Source organism: Salvelinus alpinus, chromosome 38 (assembly GCF_045679555.1).
Source record: "Salvelinus alpinus chromosome 38, SLU_Salpinus.1, whole genome shotgun sequence".
In the NCBI taxonomy this organism is placed as follows: domain Eukaryota; kingdom Metazoa; phylum Chordata; class Actinopteri; order Salmoniformes; family Salmonidae; genus Salvelinus; species Salvelinus alpinus.
This window is the reverse complement of record NC_092123.1, coordinates 5,019,948-5,038,748: the sequence shown is the minus strand read 5'-3', so window position 1 is coordinate 5,038,748 and position 18,801 is coordinate 5,019,948. Positions and strand designations below refer to the sequence as shown.

General features: G+C 45.5%; 1 protein-coding gene across 1 annotated transcript; it reads right to left on the bottom strand.

The window, feature by feature from the left end:
* Positions 1 to 72: 72 nt before the first annotated feature.
* LOC139566387 (secretin receptor-like) lies at positions 73 to 18,457 on the bottom strand. Its single transcript, XM_071387512.1, has 13 exons — positions 18,263 to 18,457; positions 15,896 to 15,995; positions 15,049 to 15,144; positions 12,286 to 12,383; positions 11,981 to 12,090; positions 11,685 to 11,817; positions 10,235 to 10,385; positions 10,001 to 10,061; positions 9,826 to 9,895; positions 1,149 to 1,240; positions 754 to 892; positions 634 to 675; positions 73 to 509 (listed from the first exon to the last, which is right to left on the bottom strand). The coding sequence occupies exons 1-13, from the start codon at positions 18,326 to 18,328 to the stop codon at positions 357 to 359; spliced, it is 1,311 nt and encodes a 436-aa protein (XP_071243613.1). The 5' UTR covers positions 18,329 to 18,457; the 3' UTR covers positions 73 to 356.
* Between the last annotated feature and the right edge of the window lie 344 nt (positions 18,458 to 18,801).

The window sequence follows — 18,801 nt, the reverse complement described above, 5'->3', positions numbered from 1 at the left end:
TCTTTCCAGGATTTCTCTTTCACATGATGATGAAGAGCTGAGTCCTACTTCCCCTTTTTGAATATGTTCTTGTTTCTTAGGATTTCCACTGAACCCAAATGTCCTAGATCTTCAGGCCTGGTCCACTGTCCATAGTCCTAGAAATGTTGCTTGAGGGAATGACAAAAATCACAGTACAGTGCTGTTTCCCATGCCATGTCCAAGTCTTCAAGAGTGGCCAAGTGATTCTGTGGACCATTCCTCAAGTTCAAGAAAGTTCTAGAACTTAAGTTCCCTTGATGTCTTGAGAGTCATCTGTATAAGTGTTTTTAACCGGTATGTCTAGATCTCCAGTGATTGGAGGGGGGGGTCTAAGATCATGCCAGGCTGGCCGGTCCGGAACAGGGAAGCAAGGAGACCTGGGTAAGAGGAGAGACACTTTGGCTCATGGAACCATGCTGTCTGGGCTCCTCGTGTAGATGCTGCTTCAGCCTCCACCTGCGCCATCTCCTCTGTACCTCGTACTGTACCTTTGTTTGGAGGGGATGGAGATGGTGTATCATCGAGCACTAGTTAATCAGGGCTGCTGCCTAATATTAGCAATTGCTTATTTCAACTTGCATAATAGTTTTGAGAAATGGGCAAAAAACCTACCTCCCCATTTAGAAAACAGTAAAGAACAGCAACTCCAAAGCCCTGGAAAGGAAGAAAGGAATTTAGACATCAAATAGTATTCCCGCAAAGTAAAAAAAAAAAAAAGTCAGTGAAAATTACCTGTGTTGATGCAAGAGCCAGCTCAACAAAGGTCCATATTTTGTAAGTTAAACCACTGACTTTGATGGGTAAGAAGGCAAAGAGGATGTAGTACACACCAAAGAGGGTCACCAAAAGAAAAGTCGATTTGGTAAGTCTCCTGAAAATATCCAAGGAAAATATGCAATTTTACAATACACAAAAGACACGAATCAATACTGTACACAAGTTGAGAAATTCCATTAGTTTGCCATTGTGCTGGTCTTTCAGGTTTGACTGGGCAAAGCTTACAGAAAGTTAGCACAGGTACTATAACACTGTTGTAAGCAATTAAGTAATTTATTATTTTAGCCTACAAAATAAACATCCTTGAAATGCTTTGGTAATGGTACAGTATGGTCATGTTGACAACTCACTTGTATTGGCTGAATTCATTTCCATGCATGTCTGGCATCCGCAGTTTCCCCACCAGAATTCTTAAGATGCTCAGAAAAAATACCAAATTAATCTGCAATGAAATGGCAACAAATGATTACCGTAGGGAGTAAAAGTAATATTTACATTCTCAGTTTATAAAAAACATTGTGTCACATACGCCGGATACAATGGTGGAGACTAACAGTGACAATGCTTGCTTACGAGCCCTTTCCAACAATGCAGTAAATGTAGCTAAAGTGCATTCGGAAAGTATTCTGAACCCTTGACTTTTCCCACATTTTGTTTATGTTACAGCCTTACTCAAATTGATTACATGTATTTTTTCCCCCCTCATTAATCTACACCCCATAATGACAAAGCAAAAACAGGTTTTTAGAAAGTGTATTTAAAAAAAAATACATATCACATTTACATAAGTATTCAGACCCTTACTCAGGGTACTCAGTACTGTGTTGAAGCACCTTTTGGCAGAAATTACAGCCACAAGTCTTCTAGGGTATGACACGACAAGCTTGGCACATCTATATTTGGGGAGTTTCTCCCATTCTTCTCTGCAGATACTCCTGCGTTGTCTTGGCTGTGTGCTTAGGGTCGTTGGCGAAGGTTCACCTTCCAACAGGACAATGTCTGAGGTCCTGAGCGCTCTGGAGCAGGTTGTCATCAAGGATCTCTGTACTTTGCTTCGTTCATCTTTCCCTCGATCCTGACTAGTCTCCCAGTCGCGGCCGCTGAGAAACATCCCCACAGCATGATGCTGCCACCACAATGCTTCACCGTAGAGATGTTGCCAGGTTTCCTTCAGACGTGACGATTGGCATTCAGGCCAAGGAGGTCAATCTTGGTTTCATCAGAACAGAGAATCTTGTTTCTCATGGTCTGAGTCCTTTAGGTGCCTTTTGGCAAACTCCAAGCGGGCTGTCATGTGCTTTTTACTTATGGCCACTATACCATAAAGGCCTGATTGGTGGAGTGATGGTTGTCCTTCTGGAAGTTTCTCCCATCTCCACAGAGGAACTGTGGAGCTCTGTCAGTGACAATCGGGTTCTTGGTCACCTCCCTGACCAAGGCCCTTCTTCCACAATTGCTCAGTTTGGCCGGGAAGCCAGCTCTAGGAAGAGTCTTGGTGGTTCCAAACTTCAATTTAAGAATGATGGAGGCCACTGTGTTTTTGGGGACCTTCAATGCTGCAGACATTTTTTGGCATACTTCCCCAGATCTGTGACTCGACACAATCGTGTCTCGGAGCATTACGGACAATTCCTTCGACCTCATAGCTTGGTTTTTGCTCTGACGTGCACTGTCAATTGTGGCACCTTATATAGACAGGTGTGTGCGTTTCCAAATCATGTCCAACCAATTGAATTTACCACAGGTGGACTACATTCAAGTTTTAAAAACATCTCAAGGATGATCAACGGAAACGGGACTCAATTTCGAGTCTTATAGCAAAGGGTCTGAATACTTAAGTAAATAAGGTATTTCAGTTTCACTTTGAAAAATTCCTGTTTTCGCTTTGTCATTATGGAGTATTTTGTGTAGATTGAATACATTTTTTCTCTCATCAAGCTGTTTTACAAGGCTGTAACATAACAATGTGGAAAAAGTCAAGGTGTCTGAATTTCAGAATGCATTCTAGCAGGGAGTACCAGATCAATGTGCAGGGGTATGAGGTACAGTATTTGAGGTAGATATACACATGAAGGCAGGGTAAAGTGATTAGGCATCAGGATAGATAATATTAGAAGTCAAATAAAGCACAGAGTAGCAGCATAGGAGTGTGTGTTGTCAGTGTGTGTGGTTTTTCTTGTGTACAAAACATTAAGAGCACCTGCTCTTTCCATGACAGACTGACCAGGTGAAAGCTATGATCCCTTATTGATGTCACTTGTTAAATCCTCTCCAGTGTAGATGAAGGGGAGGAGACAATAGATTGTGTATGTGTGCCATTCAGAGGGTGAATGGGCAAGACAAAAGATTTAGGTGCCTTTGAATGTGGAATGGTAGTAGGTGCACCGGTTTGAATGTGTCAAGAAATGCAACACTGCTGGGTTTTTCACTCTCAACAGTTTCCTTTGTGTATCAAGAATGCTCCACTACTTAAAGGACATCCAGCCAACTTGACACAACTGTGGGAAGCATTGGAGTCAACGTGGGCCAGCATCTCTGTAGAACGCTGTTGATACCTTGTAGTCCATGCCCCGACAAATTGAGGCTGTTCTGAGGGGGAAAAAAGGGAGTGCAACTCAATATTAGGAAAGTGTTCCTAATGTTTTGTGCACTTGGTATGTGTATATACAGTACCAGTCAAAAGTTTAGACACCTACTCATTCAAGGGTTTTTATATTTTTTTTTACTGTTTTCTACATTGTAGAATAATAGTGAAGACATCAAAACTATGAAATAACACATGGAATCATGTTAAACAAGATTCTTCAAGGTAGCCACCCTTTGCCTTGATGACAGCTTTGCACACTCTTGGCATTCTCTCAACCAGCTTCATGAGGTAGTCACCTTGACTGTATTTCAATTAACAGGTGTGCCTTGTTAAAAGTTAGTTTGTGGAATTTCTTTACTTCTTAATGCGTTTGAGCCAATTAGTTGTGTTGTGACATGGTAGGGATGGTATACAGAAGATAGCCCTATTTGGTAAAAGACCAAGTCCATGTTATGGCAAGAACAGCTCAAATAAACAAAGACAAACGACATTCCATCGTTACTTTAAGACATGAATGTCAGTCAATGCAGAACATTAAGAACTTTGAAAGTTTCTTCAAGTGCAGTCACGAAAACCATCGAGCTCTATGATGAAACTGGCTCTCGAGGACCGCCACAGGAAAGGAAGAACCAGAGTTACCTCTGCTGCAGAGGATAAGTTAACTGCTTCTCAGATTGCAGCCCAAATAAATGCTTCACAGAGTTCAAGTAACGGATACATCTCAACATCAATTGTTCAGAGGACACTGTGTGAATTAGGCCTTCATGGTTGAATTGCTGCAAAGAAACCACTACTAAAGGACACCAATAAGAAGAGACTTGCTTGGGCCAAGAAACACGAGCAATGGACATTAGACCGGTGGAGAATTTAGAATTCAAGGCACACTTAACCAGCATGGCTACCACAGCATTCTGCAGCGATATGGCTCCCATCTGGTTTACACTTATTGGGACTGTCATTTGTTTTTCAACAGGACAATAACCCAACACAAGGGTTATTTGACCATGAAGGAGAGTGATGAGTGCTGCATCAGATGACTTGGCCTCCACAATCACCCAACCTCAACCCAATTGAGATTGTTGTCCAACTCATCCCAAACCATGTAAAGGAAAAGCAGCCAACAAGTGCTCAGCATATGTGGGAACTCCTAGACTGTTGGAAAGCATTACAGGTGAAGCTGGTTGAGAGAATGCCAAGATTGTGCAAAGCTGTCAAGGCACAGGGTGGCTACTTTGAAGAATCTAAAATATATTTGGATTTGTTTAACACTTTTTTGGTTACTACACAATTCCATGAGTAATTTCAGGGTTTGATGTCTTTTTGTCAACAATACAGAAAATAGTAAAAATAAAGAAAGGGTTAATTAAATGGTTACCCAGACTATGTATGGCTATTTAGCAGTCTTATGGCTTGGGGGTAGAAGCTGTCTCGGAGGCTGTTGGTCCTAGAGCTGATGCTCCGGTACCATTTGCCAGACTTTAGCAGAGTGAACAGTGAACCTGGTAGGGATGGTGTCTTTGGCAATTTTTCGGGCATTCCTCTGACACTGCCTGATAGAGGTCCTGGGGCCGGATTCACAAAACATTACTTAGGAAAAAACGTACGTTTCTTAAGCGTAAAAAAAGAAGAAGTTCGTAAGTGCAATTCCTCAAAATGTTCTTTGGAAATCATACTTTTCATAACCCTCCGGTTGTCCTCCTATTATGCCTACCACACAGTGTCCCCCCGGGTCACCCTGTCCCATCTTGGCTAAAGGCCCAGTGGGCACAAGTGTGACAGTATGCGTGTGAACAGCCTTTGCAGATGTATTTCTTACACCTGCAGCACGCGGTGTGTATCTTGGCGTCCTTCTTGGGTGGGCAGAGCTGACACCTCTGCCCCTAGCGGGGCGGCTGGGGCGTCAGCGGCGGCCGGGCCAGCGGCTTGCTCCCGGGCTTGCGGACGAGCCTCGGCGGTAGCACTCTGTAGGACTTTGACAAGTGCGGACGCGGCTTCGGTGCGGGGGAGACGCTGCCTTCTTTGGATCAACGGCTTCACAAGTGCCTTTCCGAGCTGCTCCAGGAACACCCTCCTCTTGTTCCGCTTCCCAGGCATCCAGTCGGGCTTGATCTCTCGCCATATGACAAAGGCGTTGTAGGAGGACACGTCGAGGATGTTGTGGAAGATGACCAGGGGCCAGCAGGCGGTCATCCGTCTGCAGGTCCCGACCACCTTGTCTAGGATGAGGGCCGGCTTCCGGTCGCGGCGATCGCTAACGTCGGCCTCCGCGTGCAGCGTGCTCAGAAGTAGCACGTTCTTATTTCTCTTTGCCAGGTAGGACACTAGAGTGGCGGTGGGCGTGAAGGCGAACCTGGAGGACGAGACCTGTCTGCCCTTTGACTGGAGCAGCGCGGGAGGGAGCTCGGGCTTGTTCTTTCACACCGTGCCAACCATGGTGAGGTTCCTCTCGAGGAGCCGCTGCCCAAGTTCGTAGGAGGTGAAGAAATTGTCACACCCGGCAGTCCCTTGGTCAGATCGAGGACGACGCTACACATACATACACAGTATGCTACACATACATACACAGATACATAGACGGTACCTCTGAACGGGACCAGTTGTTCGTCCACCGTCAGGTCAGGCCCCGGGTTGTAGAGGGCCGGCAGCCGCTCCTCCCACAGGTCCCACACCTCTCTTATGGCCGTCGAATCGCAGCAGCCTCGAGTACTTGTGAAACACCTTGAGCGGCATGGTGGCGCGGAACACGGTCCTGCCGCTCTCCGCATCCCACAGGCTGGCCGCGGCCTCACCTTGGGACCTTTAGACGCCGGCTAGGATCAGCAGCCCTACGTAGGCGCGCAGGTCGGTGGAGTCCATGGGTCGCCAGCCGTCGCCGTATTTTCTCACCCCCTGCAGATTTGTCATGTCCACAATTATCCTTTCTATCGCCGGTGTGACAAACAGCCGGAAGGTGGACGCGATGTCGAGCGCTCGTGGCGTAGGCCGTGGGGCCCGGCGTCACGGCGGGGCCGGGGTGGCGGATGGCGCGGGGCCGGTCCGGGCCGCGATAGGCCACGGAGGACCATTTGATTTTGCCGTTTTTTGACAGCAACGTCTCCCTTTGGGCTTGGGCGGCTGCCGCCGTGTCCTCTCTGTCTCGATCTGGCTCGCTCTCGGGCAGCGGCCGTGTCTCCCTCTTGCTCTCCCTCTTCCTCCGAAGAGGAGCACGACCGCGAGGCCGAGTCGTCATCCGCATCACGCTCGGGGTTGTATTCCTCACCGTCTTCATCTTCGGAATTGCAGTAGTCTTCTTCGTCGACACTGGAGGATATCTGTTCCAGGACCTGAGCCGCGCTGAACCCAGGACTGCGAGGCGTCGTAGGCGGAGGGCTCACGCTCGGCGGGGTCGTATTCCTCCTCCTCGTCGTCGTCCTCATCTTCTTGACAATATTAGTAGCCTCTCTACGGCCGGCTTACAGTGGCCACGTGAATGGACGAGGCGCGTAGTCGGCCCTGTCTGCTCCTTCGGCCCATCCGGTACGCTTGGCTGGCCTCCCCGTGTGATAGCACCGAGGTCGTGCACTGAGTTCCAGGGTCACTCTGACCCGGCCCAGACAGAGGGGAACAACAAGAAACACAGGGTCACACTCACCCAGCCCAGACAGGGGTAGGAGGGTTACAACATACACCTTGCTAACGCTGCCAGGGTCACACTGACCCACACGGGGAAACAACTCGTAACGCTGCCCGGGGTCACTGACCCGCCGAGACAACGGGAGGGTTAAGAAATATCTTTCCTAAGCAATATCTTTCCTAAGAACTTCGTAAATATCTTACGTGGCGTTGACATTAGTGACAGGCTTATTTACTGGTTTCAAGCACATGTGACAGGGATGATAGGATTTGGGCACTATAATAGTTTTGATATTTACATTTTGTTACATTTATTTATCTGCGCTGTCTATTTTTTGTTGTTGGCTCGCGATCCCTTTATGCACAAAAACAAACATTTATTTTCACACATTATAGCCATCAGACTAGCTATATCAAAAACAAAAATGGATAACCTCAATAAGGTTTGGTTGTTCAATACAAAGCTCTATAAAAACTTCAGCAAACAAGAGCTTGAAGTGATGGAGGAATTAGCAGCCAGGAAAAGGTTGCTGTTGGGTACACTCAAACGGCGGGGTCACATCAGAGACCAAAAAGAGAGGATGGGTGAGAGTGGCCGAGTCCGTCTCTGACGTCGGGGGTATGGCAAGGGCCAGTGGCGCCGACGTAAGAAAGTGGTCCGACACCTAGTCGGCTGCTAAGAAGAAGGTGTTGTCCATGATAGAGATGTTGCCAACTTAGCAACTTTGTCGCTACATTTAGCCAGTATTCAGATCCCTCTAGCGACACATTTTCCCCAAAAAATTGGCTAGCGACAAATCTAGCAACTTTTCTGGTGTTATTGCAGACTCTGACGTGAAAGCACGTATTGTTCTTACTCTTCTCAATGAGCAGCGGGTGCTGCCTAAGTGGACCATAAGGTTAAAAACCAAACCAAATTAAGAAAACTAAACTAAAAACAAAAAATAAAAATACTAAGTAACTACCGCCAGTGTGTCTCTTTTGGGTCACTTTTGCCGGTCCCAAGCCCGGATAAAGGAGAAGGGTTGGAATTGTGACAAAAAAACAAAACAAGAATCGACAGAAGAAAGTTATTTTGTAGTTCTAAACATATTTAGGGTGATTTTTTACTCACTTTGTCTCTCCCATGACGTTATTCCGCTCTCCTACAGCGTCCATCAGAATTACATGCACATGGACAATTATGCAAATTAGGTGTTGATGTCATTTAGCGTATTTAGGACAGCCAATAGCTACTTTCCCTACTGAGGAGTTGGCAACACTGGATAGGAGAGACGGTAGTAGAGGGACTGCGCAACCGGTTAGTTAGGTAGCTACGTTAGCTAGCTAACGCGTAACGACATTATAGCCAACATAGCTAACGTTAACGTTGTTAGCTAAGTTAGACAAGTTCTTCTTTGCAAATTGACAAGCTAACGCTAGCTATGTAACACTTCTAGAATATTGTAATATATTATTAATTAGCTAGCTAGATAATGCACATTTAATTAGTTTTCTTGCTGTATTTAAATGTCTGGTACTCAACTGTGCCGGGGGCAGTGGCGCAAGAAAACGTCCATGGTTACAAAAGTATCCATTCGTCACAAGACAAGGGTTTAGCTGTTCTAAAGCTAAGTACATTTCCAAGAAGAAATCCTAAAACATTATTTTCAAGAATCCCATTTCTTCTTAACTTTTTTATTAGGAAGAAACATAGGATAATATTTACATTTCCAATAACTTTGAGGAATAGCAACTTTGCTTAACTTTCTTAAGTCTATAGTTAAGGAAATAAATGGCAGTTAAGACATTTCTTCTTAAAACCTGTTACAGCTACATCCGGTGAAATTGCAGAGCGCGAAATTCTAATTAAATTAGAAATATTTAACTTTCATAAAATCACAAGTGCAATACACCAAAATAAAGCTTAACTTCTTGTTAATACAGCAACCGTGTCAGATTTCAAAAAGGCTTTACGGCGAAAGCAAACCATGCGATTATCTGAGGACAGCACCCTACCATACAAACACATGAAAATCATATTTCAACCAAGCAGGTGCGACACCAAAGTCAGAAATAACGATATAATGCATGCCTTACCTTTGAAGATCTCTTACCTCTTACCAAGTCTCTTACCTCCTCCTTGTAGGCTGTCTCATCACCATCGGTGTTCAGGCCTACCACCGTTGTCGTCAGCAAACTTGGTGTTGGAGTTGTGGGTGAACAGGGAGTACAGGAGGGGACTAAGCACACACCGCCGTGGGGCCCCCGTGTTGAGGGTCAGCGTGGCGGAGGTGTTGTTGCCTACCCTCACCATCTGGGGTCGGCCTGTCAGGAAGTCCAGGATCCAGTTGCAGAGGTTCAGTCCCAGGGTCCCGAGCTTGGAGGGGAATATGGTGTTGAACGCTGAGCTGTAGTTTATGAACAGCAATCTCATATTGTTATTTCCTCTCTTGTCCAGGTGGGAAAGGACAGTGTGAAATGCAATTGCGATAGCATCATCTGTGGATCTGTTGGGGCAGTACGCTAATTGGAGTGGTTCCAGGGTGTCTGGGATGATGGTGTTGTGTGACATGACCAGCCTTCCAACGCACTTCATAATTACAGAACTGATGTGCTACAGGGTGATAGTCATTTAGGCAGTTTACCTTGGAGTTCCTGGGAACAGGTACAATGGTGGTCAGCTTGAAACATGTTAGGATTACAATCCAGGACAAGGAGAGGTTGAAAATGTCTGTGAAGACACTTGCCAGCGGGTCTGCGCATGCTCTGAGAACGCGCCCTGGTATTCCATCTCGAACAATGCATAGGCCTAATCATTAGTTATCACCAGCGATTGATGCACTTACAATTATGAAGAGTAGGACTGGTAATCGGAGAATCCACCAAACCCAGTCATGTACCCTTGTCTCCCAGCAGCTTGAGGAGAAAGGGAAACATATGCATGTACTGTATGTGAACTATGATTATGCAATTGTCATAGACTATTTTAAACAGATGGCATCTTATTCATCTGTATCTCACCCTTCATCCTCATAGAAGTATTTTGCCAAGCCCCAGGATACAATGACAATCATTGGCAAACCTATGTAGGAAAACAAAACAAAAACAGTTTAGTTAAATCCAACCCTCTCATTTCAGTTAATAGTTCACTATCAAGTCTGTCTTTTAACAGATCAAAATGACATGACATTGCTAGATGACAATGACATGGTATCAGTAGTGTTGATGTAATGTAGAGGGGACAGGTGTCCGTACCCCAGCCCAGGACGATGTACCACCAAAGGTGTTTCTTCTTGGAGAAGGAGACGCTGACCAGGGTGTGGAGGTAGTGTCCCTCCACCAGCAGCCAGCTGTAGTTAGCCATGATGCAGTAGTTGGAGAACATCACCACTAACTTACACACCACCTACAGGATATGATGAGAAAAGATATATACACTACATGACCAAAAGTATGTGGACAACTGCTAGTCAAACATCTCATTCCAAAATCATAGGCATTCATGTGGAGTTGGTCCCCCCCTATTGCAGCTATAACAGCCTCCACTCTTCTGGGAAGGCTTTCCACGAAATGTTGGAACATTGCTGCGGGGACTTGCTTCCATTCAGCCACAAGAGCATTAGGGAGGTGGGGCACTGATGTTGGGCGATTAGGCCTGGCTCACAGTCAACGTTCCAATTCATCCCAAAGGTGTTCGATGGGGTTGAGGTCAGAGATCTGTGCAGGCCAGTCAAGTTCTTCCACACCGATCTCGACAAACCATTTCTGTATGGACCTTGCTTGTGCATGAGGGCATTGTCATGCTGAAACCAGAAAGGGCCTTCCCCAAACTGTTGCCACAAAGTTGGAAGTACAGAAATCGTCTATAATGTCATTGTATTCTGTAGCGTTAAGATTTCCCTTCACTGGAACTAAGGGGCCTAGCCCGAACCATGAAAAACAGCCCCAGACCACTATTCCTCCTCTACCAAACTTTACAGTTGGCACTATGCATTGGTGCAGGTAGCGTTTTCCTGGCATCCGTCAAACCCAGATTAATCCGTCGGACTGCCAGATTGTAAAGTGTGATTCATCACTCCAGAGAACGCGTTTCCACTGCTCCAGAGTCTAATGGCGGTGGTCTTTACACCACTCCAGTCAACGCTTGGCATTGCGCATGGCAAACCCACTTCATGAAGCTCCCGTCAAACAGTTATTGTGCTGATGCTGCTTCCAGAGGCAGTATGGAACTCAGTAGTGAGTGTTGCAACCGAGGACAGACAATTTTTACAGTTGACCGGGGCAGCTCTAGCAGGGCGGAAATTTGACGAACTGACTTGTTGGAAAGGTGGCATCCTATGATGGACGGTGCCTCGTTGAAAGTCACAGAGCTCTTCAGTAAGGCTATTCTACTGCCAATGTTTGTCTATGGAGATTCCATGGCTGTGTGCTCGATTTTATACACCTATAAGCAACGGGTGTGGCTGAAATAGCCGAATCCACTAATTTGAAGGGTTGTACACATACTTTTGAGTGTATATAGGAGCGCTATTTTAGTACGTTCATATCATGTTGAAAGATTAACTTTTATCAAAACAAGGACTTTTTTCAAGAGTTACAAAAGTGAGTTATTCCACTTTCACACACTAAATTACTAATTTCTCTCAATGTGTTCATCCATTCACACATACATTGACAGTCACTACAAAGTACAGTAGATACGTACTGGGTAGTCATCACAATGGTAGAAGTCTTCATCGGTGAAGAGCACATAGTCTTTGATGAAGATGAAGGTAGCACGCAGGATGAAGGAAACGAAGAGTTGGATGTGGATGTAGTTTCTGGTGCAGTGCAGTTTCCTAGACAACAGGAAAAGTGTAAAAGCAGTTAGAAATGTCCTCCTTGACCAACATGAGACCCAATATTAAGATACGCATGTTGATTACAGCGTAGTTTATTGGGTACCCAAATAGATTATCACATTATCATAACAGTTCTTAGACTTGATTCTCTGTTTCTCACCTAAAGAGACAGAGGATGGTGATGGCGATGGTGAGAGAGATTAGAGAGAGAGCGTAGCCTGCAGTGTACATGGTTTTCACGTAGGGGAAGTACATGTGGGAATCATGTGACTGGGAGGAAAAAGAGACCTGGGGTAAGATTTGCTTTACAAAAATTGTCCGTATTTTTAAATCATGGCTCAAATTGTCCGTATTTTTAAATCAATGCTCAACACTTATATGGCTTTCCCTTATTTTTAAGTACTTGTCCTGAGTCAAATACAAAACCATTGATGTAACACATACTAAAAGTACACATGTACCCACCTCTCCAGGTAAGTGTAAGGTTTCGTTGAAACATGCATGCTCGTAAGGAGGGAAAGGGTCCGTCCAGCCCGTGTCTGTGCAGTTCCGGTACACTTTACCTGGAAAAATCATACAGCCTCATCAATACTTACTTACTGTACAGTTCAAATAAACTAATTATGGCCATGAAAATAGTCGGCATCAGAATAAAAAACATTGACCATAGAACAGACCTAAGATTTTCTAAGACCTACGTAGTACGCAGGTTCAATCTCTCAGGTATTTTAGTGCAGGCAGTAGTTATTGCAGGCTTCATTTGTGTTACGTAAGGTTGTCATAAAATCACTTAATGATGCCGCTGTTGATTCCACTTGCAGACCTTTTATGAACTCTATACCACTCCTCTGTCCTTTTAGTCTATCGCCTGTATGAGCATCCATCAACAATTTATGTTAGAAAGACAAACATATTTTGTATTGAATGGAAACAAATGATCTTGGCGATGGATCATTAACTAACACACATAACAGCCAGGGGTGGGGGTCTAACACATCATAACAGCCATGGGTGGGGGTCTAACACATCATGACAGCCAGGGGTGGGGTGGGGGTCTAATACATCATAACAGCCATGGGTGGGGGGTCTAATACATGACAGCCAGGGGTGGGGGTCTAATACATCATAACAGCCATGGGTGGGGGTCTAACACATCATGACAGTCAGGGGTGGGGTGGGGGTCTAATACATCATAACAGCCATGGGTGGGGGTCTAATACATGACAGCCAGGGGTGGGGTGGGGGTCTAACACATCATCACAGCCAGGGGTGGGGTGGGGGTCTAACACATCATAACAGCCAGGGGTGGGGGTCTAACACATCATAACAGCCAGGGGTGGGGGTCTAACACATCATAACAGCCAGGGGTGGGGGTCTAACACATCATAACAGCCAGGGGTGGGGGTCTAACACATCATAACAGCCAGGGGTGGGGTGGGGGTCTAACACATCATAACAGCCAGGGGTGGGGGTCTAACACATCATAACAGCCAGGGGTGGGGGTCTAACACATCATAACAGCCAGGGGTGGGGTGGGGGTCTAACACATCATAACAGCCAGGGGTGGGGTGGGGGTCTAATACATCATAACAGCCATGGTTGGGGGGTCTAATACATGACAGCCAGGGGTGGGGGTCTAATACATCATAACAGCCATGGGTGGGGGGTCTAATACATGACAGCCAGGGGTGGGGTGGGAGTCTAATACATCATGACAGCCAGGGGTGGGGGTCTAATACATCATAACAGCCATGGGTGGGGGTCTAACACATCATGACAGTCAGGGGTGGGGTGGGGGTCTAATACATCATAACAGCCATGGGTGGGGGGTCTAATACATCATAACAGCCATGGGTGGGGGTCTAATACATGACAGCCAGGGGTGGGGTGGGGGTCTAACACATCATCACAGCCAGGGGTGGGGGTCTAACACATCATAACAGCCAGGGGTGGGGTGGGGGTCTAACACATCATAACAGCCAGGGGTGGGGGTCTAACACATCATAACAGCCAGGGGTGGGGGTCTAACACATCATAACAGCCAGGGGTGGGGGTCTAACACATCATAACAGCCAGGGGTGGGGTGGGGGTCTAACACATCATAACAGCCAGGGGTGGGGTGGGGGTCTAACACATCATAACAGCCAGGGGTGGGGGTCTAACACATCATAACAGCCAGGGGTGGGGGTCTAACACATCATAACAGCCAGGGGTGGGGTGGGGGTCTAACACATCATAACAGCCAGAGGTGGGGTGGGGGTCTAACACATCATAACAGCCAGGGGTGGGGTGGGGGTCTAACACATCATAACAGCCAGGGGTGGGGTGGGGGTCTAACACATCATAACAGCCAGGGGTGGGGTGGGGGTCTAACACATCATAACAGCCAGGGGTGGGGTGGGGGTCTAACACATCGTAACAGCCAGGGGTGGGGTGGGGGTCTAATACATCATGACAGCCAGGGGTGGGGGTCTAATACATCATAACAGCCATGGGTGGGGGTCTAACACATCATGACAGTCAGGGGTGGGGTGGGGGTCTAATACATCATAACAGCCATGGGTGGGGGGTCTAATACATCATAACAGCCATGGGTGGGGGTCTAATACATGACAGCCAGGGGTGGGGTGGGGGTCTAACACATCATCACAGCCAGGGGTGGGGGTCTAACACATCATAACAGCCAGGGGTGGGGTGGGGGTCTAACACATCATAACAGCCAGGGGTGGGGGTCTAACACATCATAACAGCCAGGGGTGGGGGTCTAACACATCATAACAGCCAGGGGTGGGGTGGGGGTCTAACACATCATAACAGCCAGAGGTGGGGTGGGGGTCTAACACATCATAACAGCCAGGGGTGGGGTGGGGGTCTAACACATCATAACAGCCAGGGGTGGGGTGGGGGTCTAACACATCATAACAGCCAGGGGTGGGGTGGGGGTCTAACACATCATAACAGCCAGGGGTGGGGTGGGGGTCTAACACATCGTAACAGCCAGGGGTGGGGTGGGGTGGGGGTCTAACACATCGTAACAGCCAGGGGTGGGGTGGGGGTCTAACACATCGTAACAGCCAGGGTTGGGGTGGGGGTCTAACACATCGTAACAGCGAGGGGTGGGGTTGGGGTCTAACACATAACAGCCAGGGGTGGGGTCTAACACACTAACAGCGAGGGGTGGGGTTGGGGTCTAACACATAACAGCCAGGGGTGGGGTGGGGGACTCACCTTCTGATTTGAAGAAATTGGAACAGTTGTGTGATGCAGTTTCCCCTACAAAAGCAGGAGACCAGCAATTCAAGTGGTCCCACATGCCCTTGCAGTCTGAATAAGAAAAACAAAATCAGGTAGTTTTCTTTTTTCTCTCAAATTCGAATCATCAAAGTGTGTAAAATGTTGTTTTTTGGGGTGGGCTATACATGTGTTTGGTAAGGCAAACAGTACAAGGGCAGTCCTTGTTTGATCGTTGTGAATAATTTACATTTTAGTCATTTAGCAGACGCTCATATCCAGAGTGATTTACAGGAGCAATTGGGGTAAAGTGCCTTGCTCAAGGGCACATCGTCAGATTTTTCACCTAGTCGGTTCGGGGATTCGAACCAGCGACTTTTCAGTTACTGGCCCAACACTTAGGCTACCTGTCGACCATAGTACAGTAATAACAAGAGGAGCAAGACAAACATCTCTGATAATGAGCTGTTCTCACCAACATGACAGTAACGTTGAACTCAAAGGGGGTAAGTAACTACAACGATAATACGGTATGTTGAGATGTAACCTACTCTATTGCCACTAGAGGGAAACCTAGTCCACTGTCAAACTGGCCTGGTTCCCAGTGATGTGCTGATGTGTGGTGCCGTTTCAGATTTTGATACCTGTGGGACTGGAAATGATTGTACTCTTATGTTGTATGGATATCACATAATACCATTAAAATTTGTTTGTCTAAGAACATTGACTATTATGGAATAGAGAAGGAACATGTTAACCTATATTTGTTTAGCTTAGGAAAACATGACAAACCATGCTGGTATGAATTTCTAAGGGGAAAAAAATACAAACGGTCTCATCTCACCTGGTTGGGGAGTTTTGGACACATTATGCAGTCGCAACTCATGAAGGCACCTCTCCTCCTCTCTAATAAGAATGATGTACGGCTCACAGTCTGCTTGAACCTTTCATAGTTAAAAAGAAGGTGTCATGTGTCATCTCCCCATAGGCTACAGTGCCTTCAGAAGGTTTTCACACCCCTTTACTTGTTCCACATTTTGCTGTTAGAATGGATTAAATTTAGTTTTTTTTGTCACTGGAATTAAGTGGAATTATGTTTTGTTTTTTATGTTTACAAGTTAATAACAAGCTGAAATGTCTCGAGTCAATAAGTATTCAACCCCTTTGTTATGGCTAGCCTAAATAAGTTCAGGAGTAAACATTTGTTAACAAGTCGCATATTTTTTAAAATGTTTTTTATGACTACCTCATCTCTGTACCCCACACCTACAATTATCTGTAAGGTCCCTCAGTCGAGCAGTCAATTTCAAACACAGATTCAACCACAAAACCATGGAGGTTTTCCATTGCCTCGCAAAGGGCACCTATTGGTAGATGGGTAAACATTTTAAAAAGCAGATATTGAATATCCTTTTGAGCATGGTGAAGTTATTAATTACACTTTGGATTGTGTATCAATACACCCAGTGACTACAAAGATACAGGCGTCCTTCCTAACTCAGTTGCTGGAGAGGAAGGAAACCACTCATGGATTTCACCATGGGGCCAATGATGACATTAAAACCATTAAAACTGAGGATGGATCAACATTGTAGTTACTCCACAATACTAACTTAATTGACAGAGTGAAAAAAGGGCAGCCTGTGTAACAGTTTAACTTTAGTCCATCCCCTCGCCCCGACCCGGGCGCGAACCAGGGACCCTCTGCACACATCAACAACAGTCACCCCCGAAGCATCGTTACCCATCGCTCCACAAAAGCCGCGGCCCTTGCAGAGCAAGGGGAACCACTACTTCAAGGTCTCAAAGCGAGTGACGTCACCGATTGAAACACTATTAGCGCACACCACCGCTAACTAGCCAGCCATTTCACATCGGTTACACCTGTACAGAACAAAAATATTCCAAAACATGCATCCTGTTTGCAACAAGGCACTAAAGTAATACAGCAAAGAATTTTGTAAAACAATGTACTTTTTATCCTGAATACAAGGTGTTATGTTTGGGGGAAATTCAACACAACACATGGAGAGTACCACTCTCCATATTTTCAAGCATAGTGGTGGCTGCATCATGTTATGGGTATGCTTGTAATCGTTGGAATGTGCACAGGCAAAATCCTTGAAGAAAACCTGGTTATGTCTGCTTTCCACCAGACACTGGGAGAGTAATTCACATTTCAGCAGGACAATGACCTAAAACAAAAGGCCACATCTACACTGGTGTTCCTGAATTGCCAAGTTAGGTTTTAAAGCAGATTTAAGTCAAAACTATGGCAAGATTTGAAAATGGTTGTCTAGCAATGATCAACAACCTATTTGACAGAGCTTGAAGAATTCTGAAAAGAACAATGGGCAAATGTTTCACAATCCTGCTGTGGAAAACTCTTAGAGACTTACCCAGAAAAGACTCACAGCTGTAGTCTCTGCCAAATGTGAAATTAATATACACTGAGTATACCAAACATTAGGAACACCTTCCTAATTAATATATATATATATATATATATATGTTGTTTTTTACAACATTTTAGATTTTTTTCCCCCCACTTTTATATTAAAGTATTATGTAGATTGACAAAAATAAATAAATATGTATCCCACTTTGTAACAACAAAACGTGGAAAAGGTCAAGGGGTGTGAATACTTTCTGAAGGCATTGAGTGTACAACACGTAAAAAAATAAGTATTCCTTAGTTTCAAATTCTCGAAATCTAAAGGCATAACCTTCAACCTAGATTCTCTTTTCATGACATAGTCGACTGACCAGGTGAAAGCTATGGTCCATTATTGATGTCACCTGTTAAATCCACTTCAAATCAGTATATAAAGGTGAGGAAACAGGTTAAAGAAGGATTGTGAAGCCTTGAGACATGGATTGTGTGTGTCAATTCAAATGTGAATGGGCAAGACAAAATATTTAAGTGCCTTTGAACAGGGTATGGTAGTAGGTGCCAGGTGCACCAGTTTGAGTGTGTCAAGACCTGCAACACTGCTGGGGTTTTCCACGCTCAACAGTTTCCCGTGTGTATTAAGAATGGTCCAGACCAGACATCCAGGTAACTTGACACAACTGTGGGAAGCATTGGATTCAACATGGGCCAGCATCCCTGTGGAACGCTTTTGTTCCTAATGTTTCGTACACTCAGTGTATAAGTATGTACCTCTGCCAAACATGCCCAGCTGTTTCAAACACGCGCGTGTATTCTTACCTTCATGTACATGCCCAGTAGGATTCCAATAATTTCAATCTGCATTTTGTCAGTCACAAGCATCATCTACCAGAAAACTGTAACCTAATTATAGACTTGAATTAACTGTAAGCTAACTTTCGGTACTAAAAGTCTGAAATAATCGTCCAATTCAAAGCAGCACGCCATCAATCAGCATCCACTGGCTTTGTCCAAACCAACTGCATGTGTTTTATTTGTGCAGTTCTTACACCTGACCTTTTTATAATAGACTGTACCAAAGAAAATATTGTATGAAGATGAGCAGAAACTGCTTATCCAATAGAAATCCCCGATAACGCTTGTAGGCGAAGTCATGGCGATGTTAGCTCGCTAAACTCATGCGCAGAAATGCGTCATCGGGTCTAATGGTCGTCTCACGCTGAACTGCGCAAGTGCATGCCGTCATATCAAAGGCGCTCCTTCGATATACAGTTGTTTTCACTTTCACGAAGTTGTAGTCATACAATGTTCAACTACTTAATAGATTGGCTCACACTAGGTTGTGCCTTTAGATAAAT

Bases quoted from the DNA above. Each gene is read 5' to 3' on its own strand.
- LOC139566387 (XM_071387512.1), bottom strand. From the start codon at position 18,328: ATGATGCTTGTGACTGACAAAATGCAGATTGAAATTATTGGAATCCTA. The intron at 15,996-18,262 runs GTAAGAATACAC...TAACTATGAAAG, and splicing joins TACTGGGCATGTACATGAAG to GTTCAAGCAGACTGTGAGCC. The intron at 9,896-10,000 runs GTGAGATACAGA...TTTCTCCTCAAG, and splicing joins TACTTCTATGAGGATGAAGG to CTGCTGGGAGACAAGGGTAC.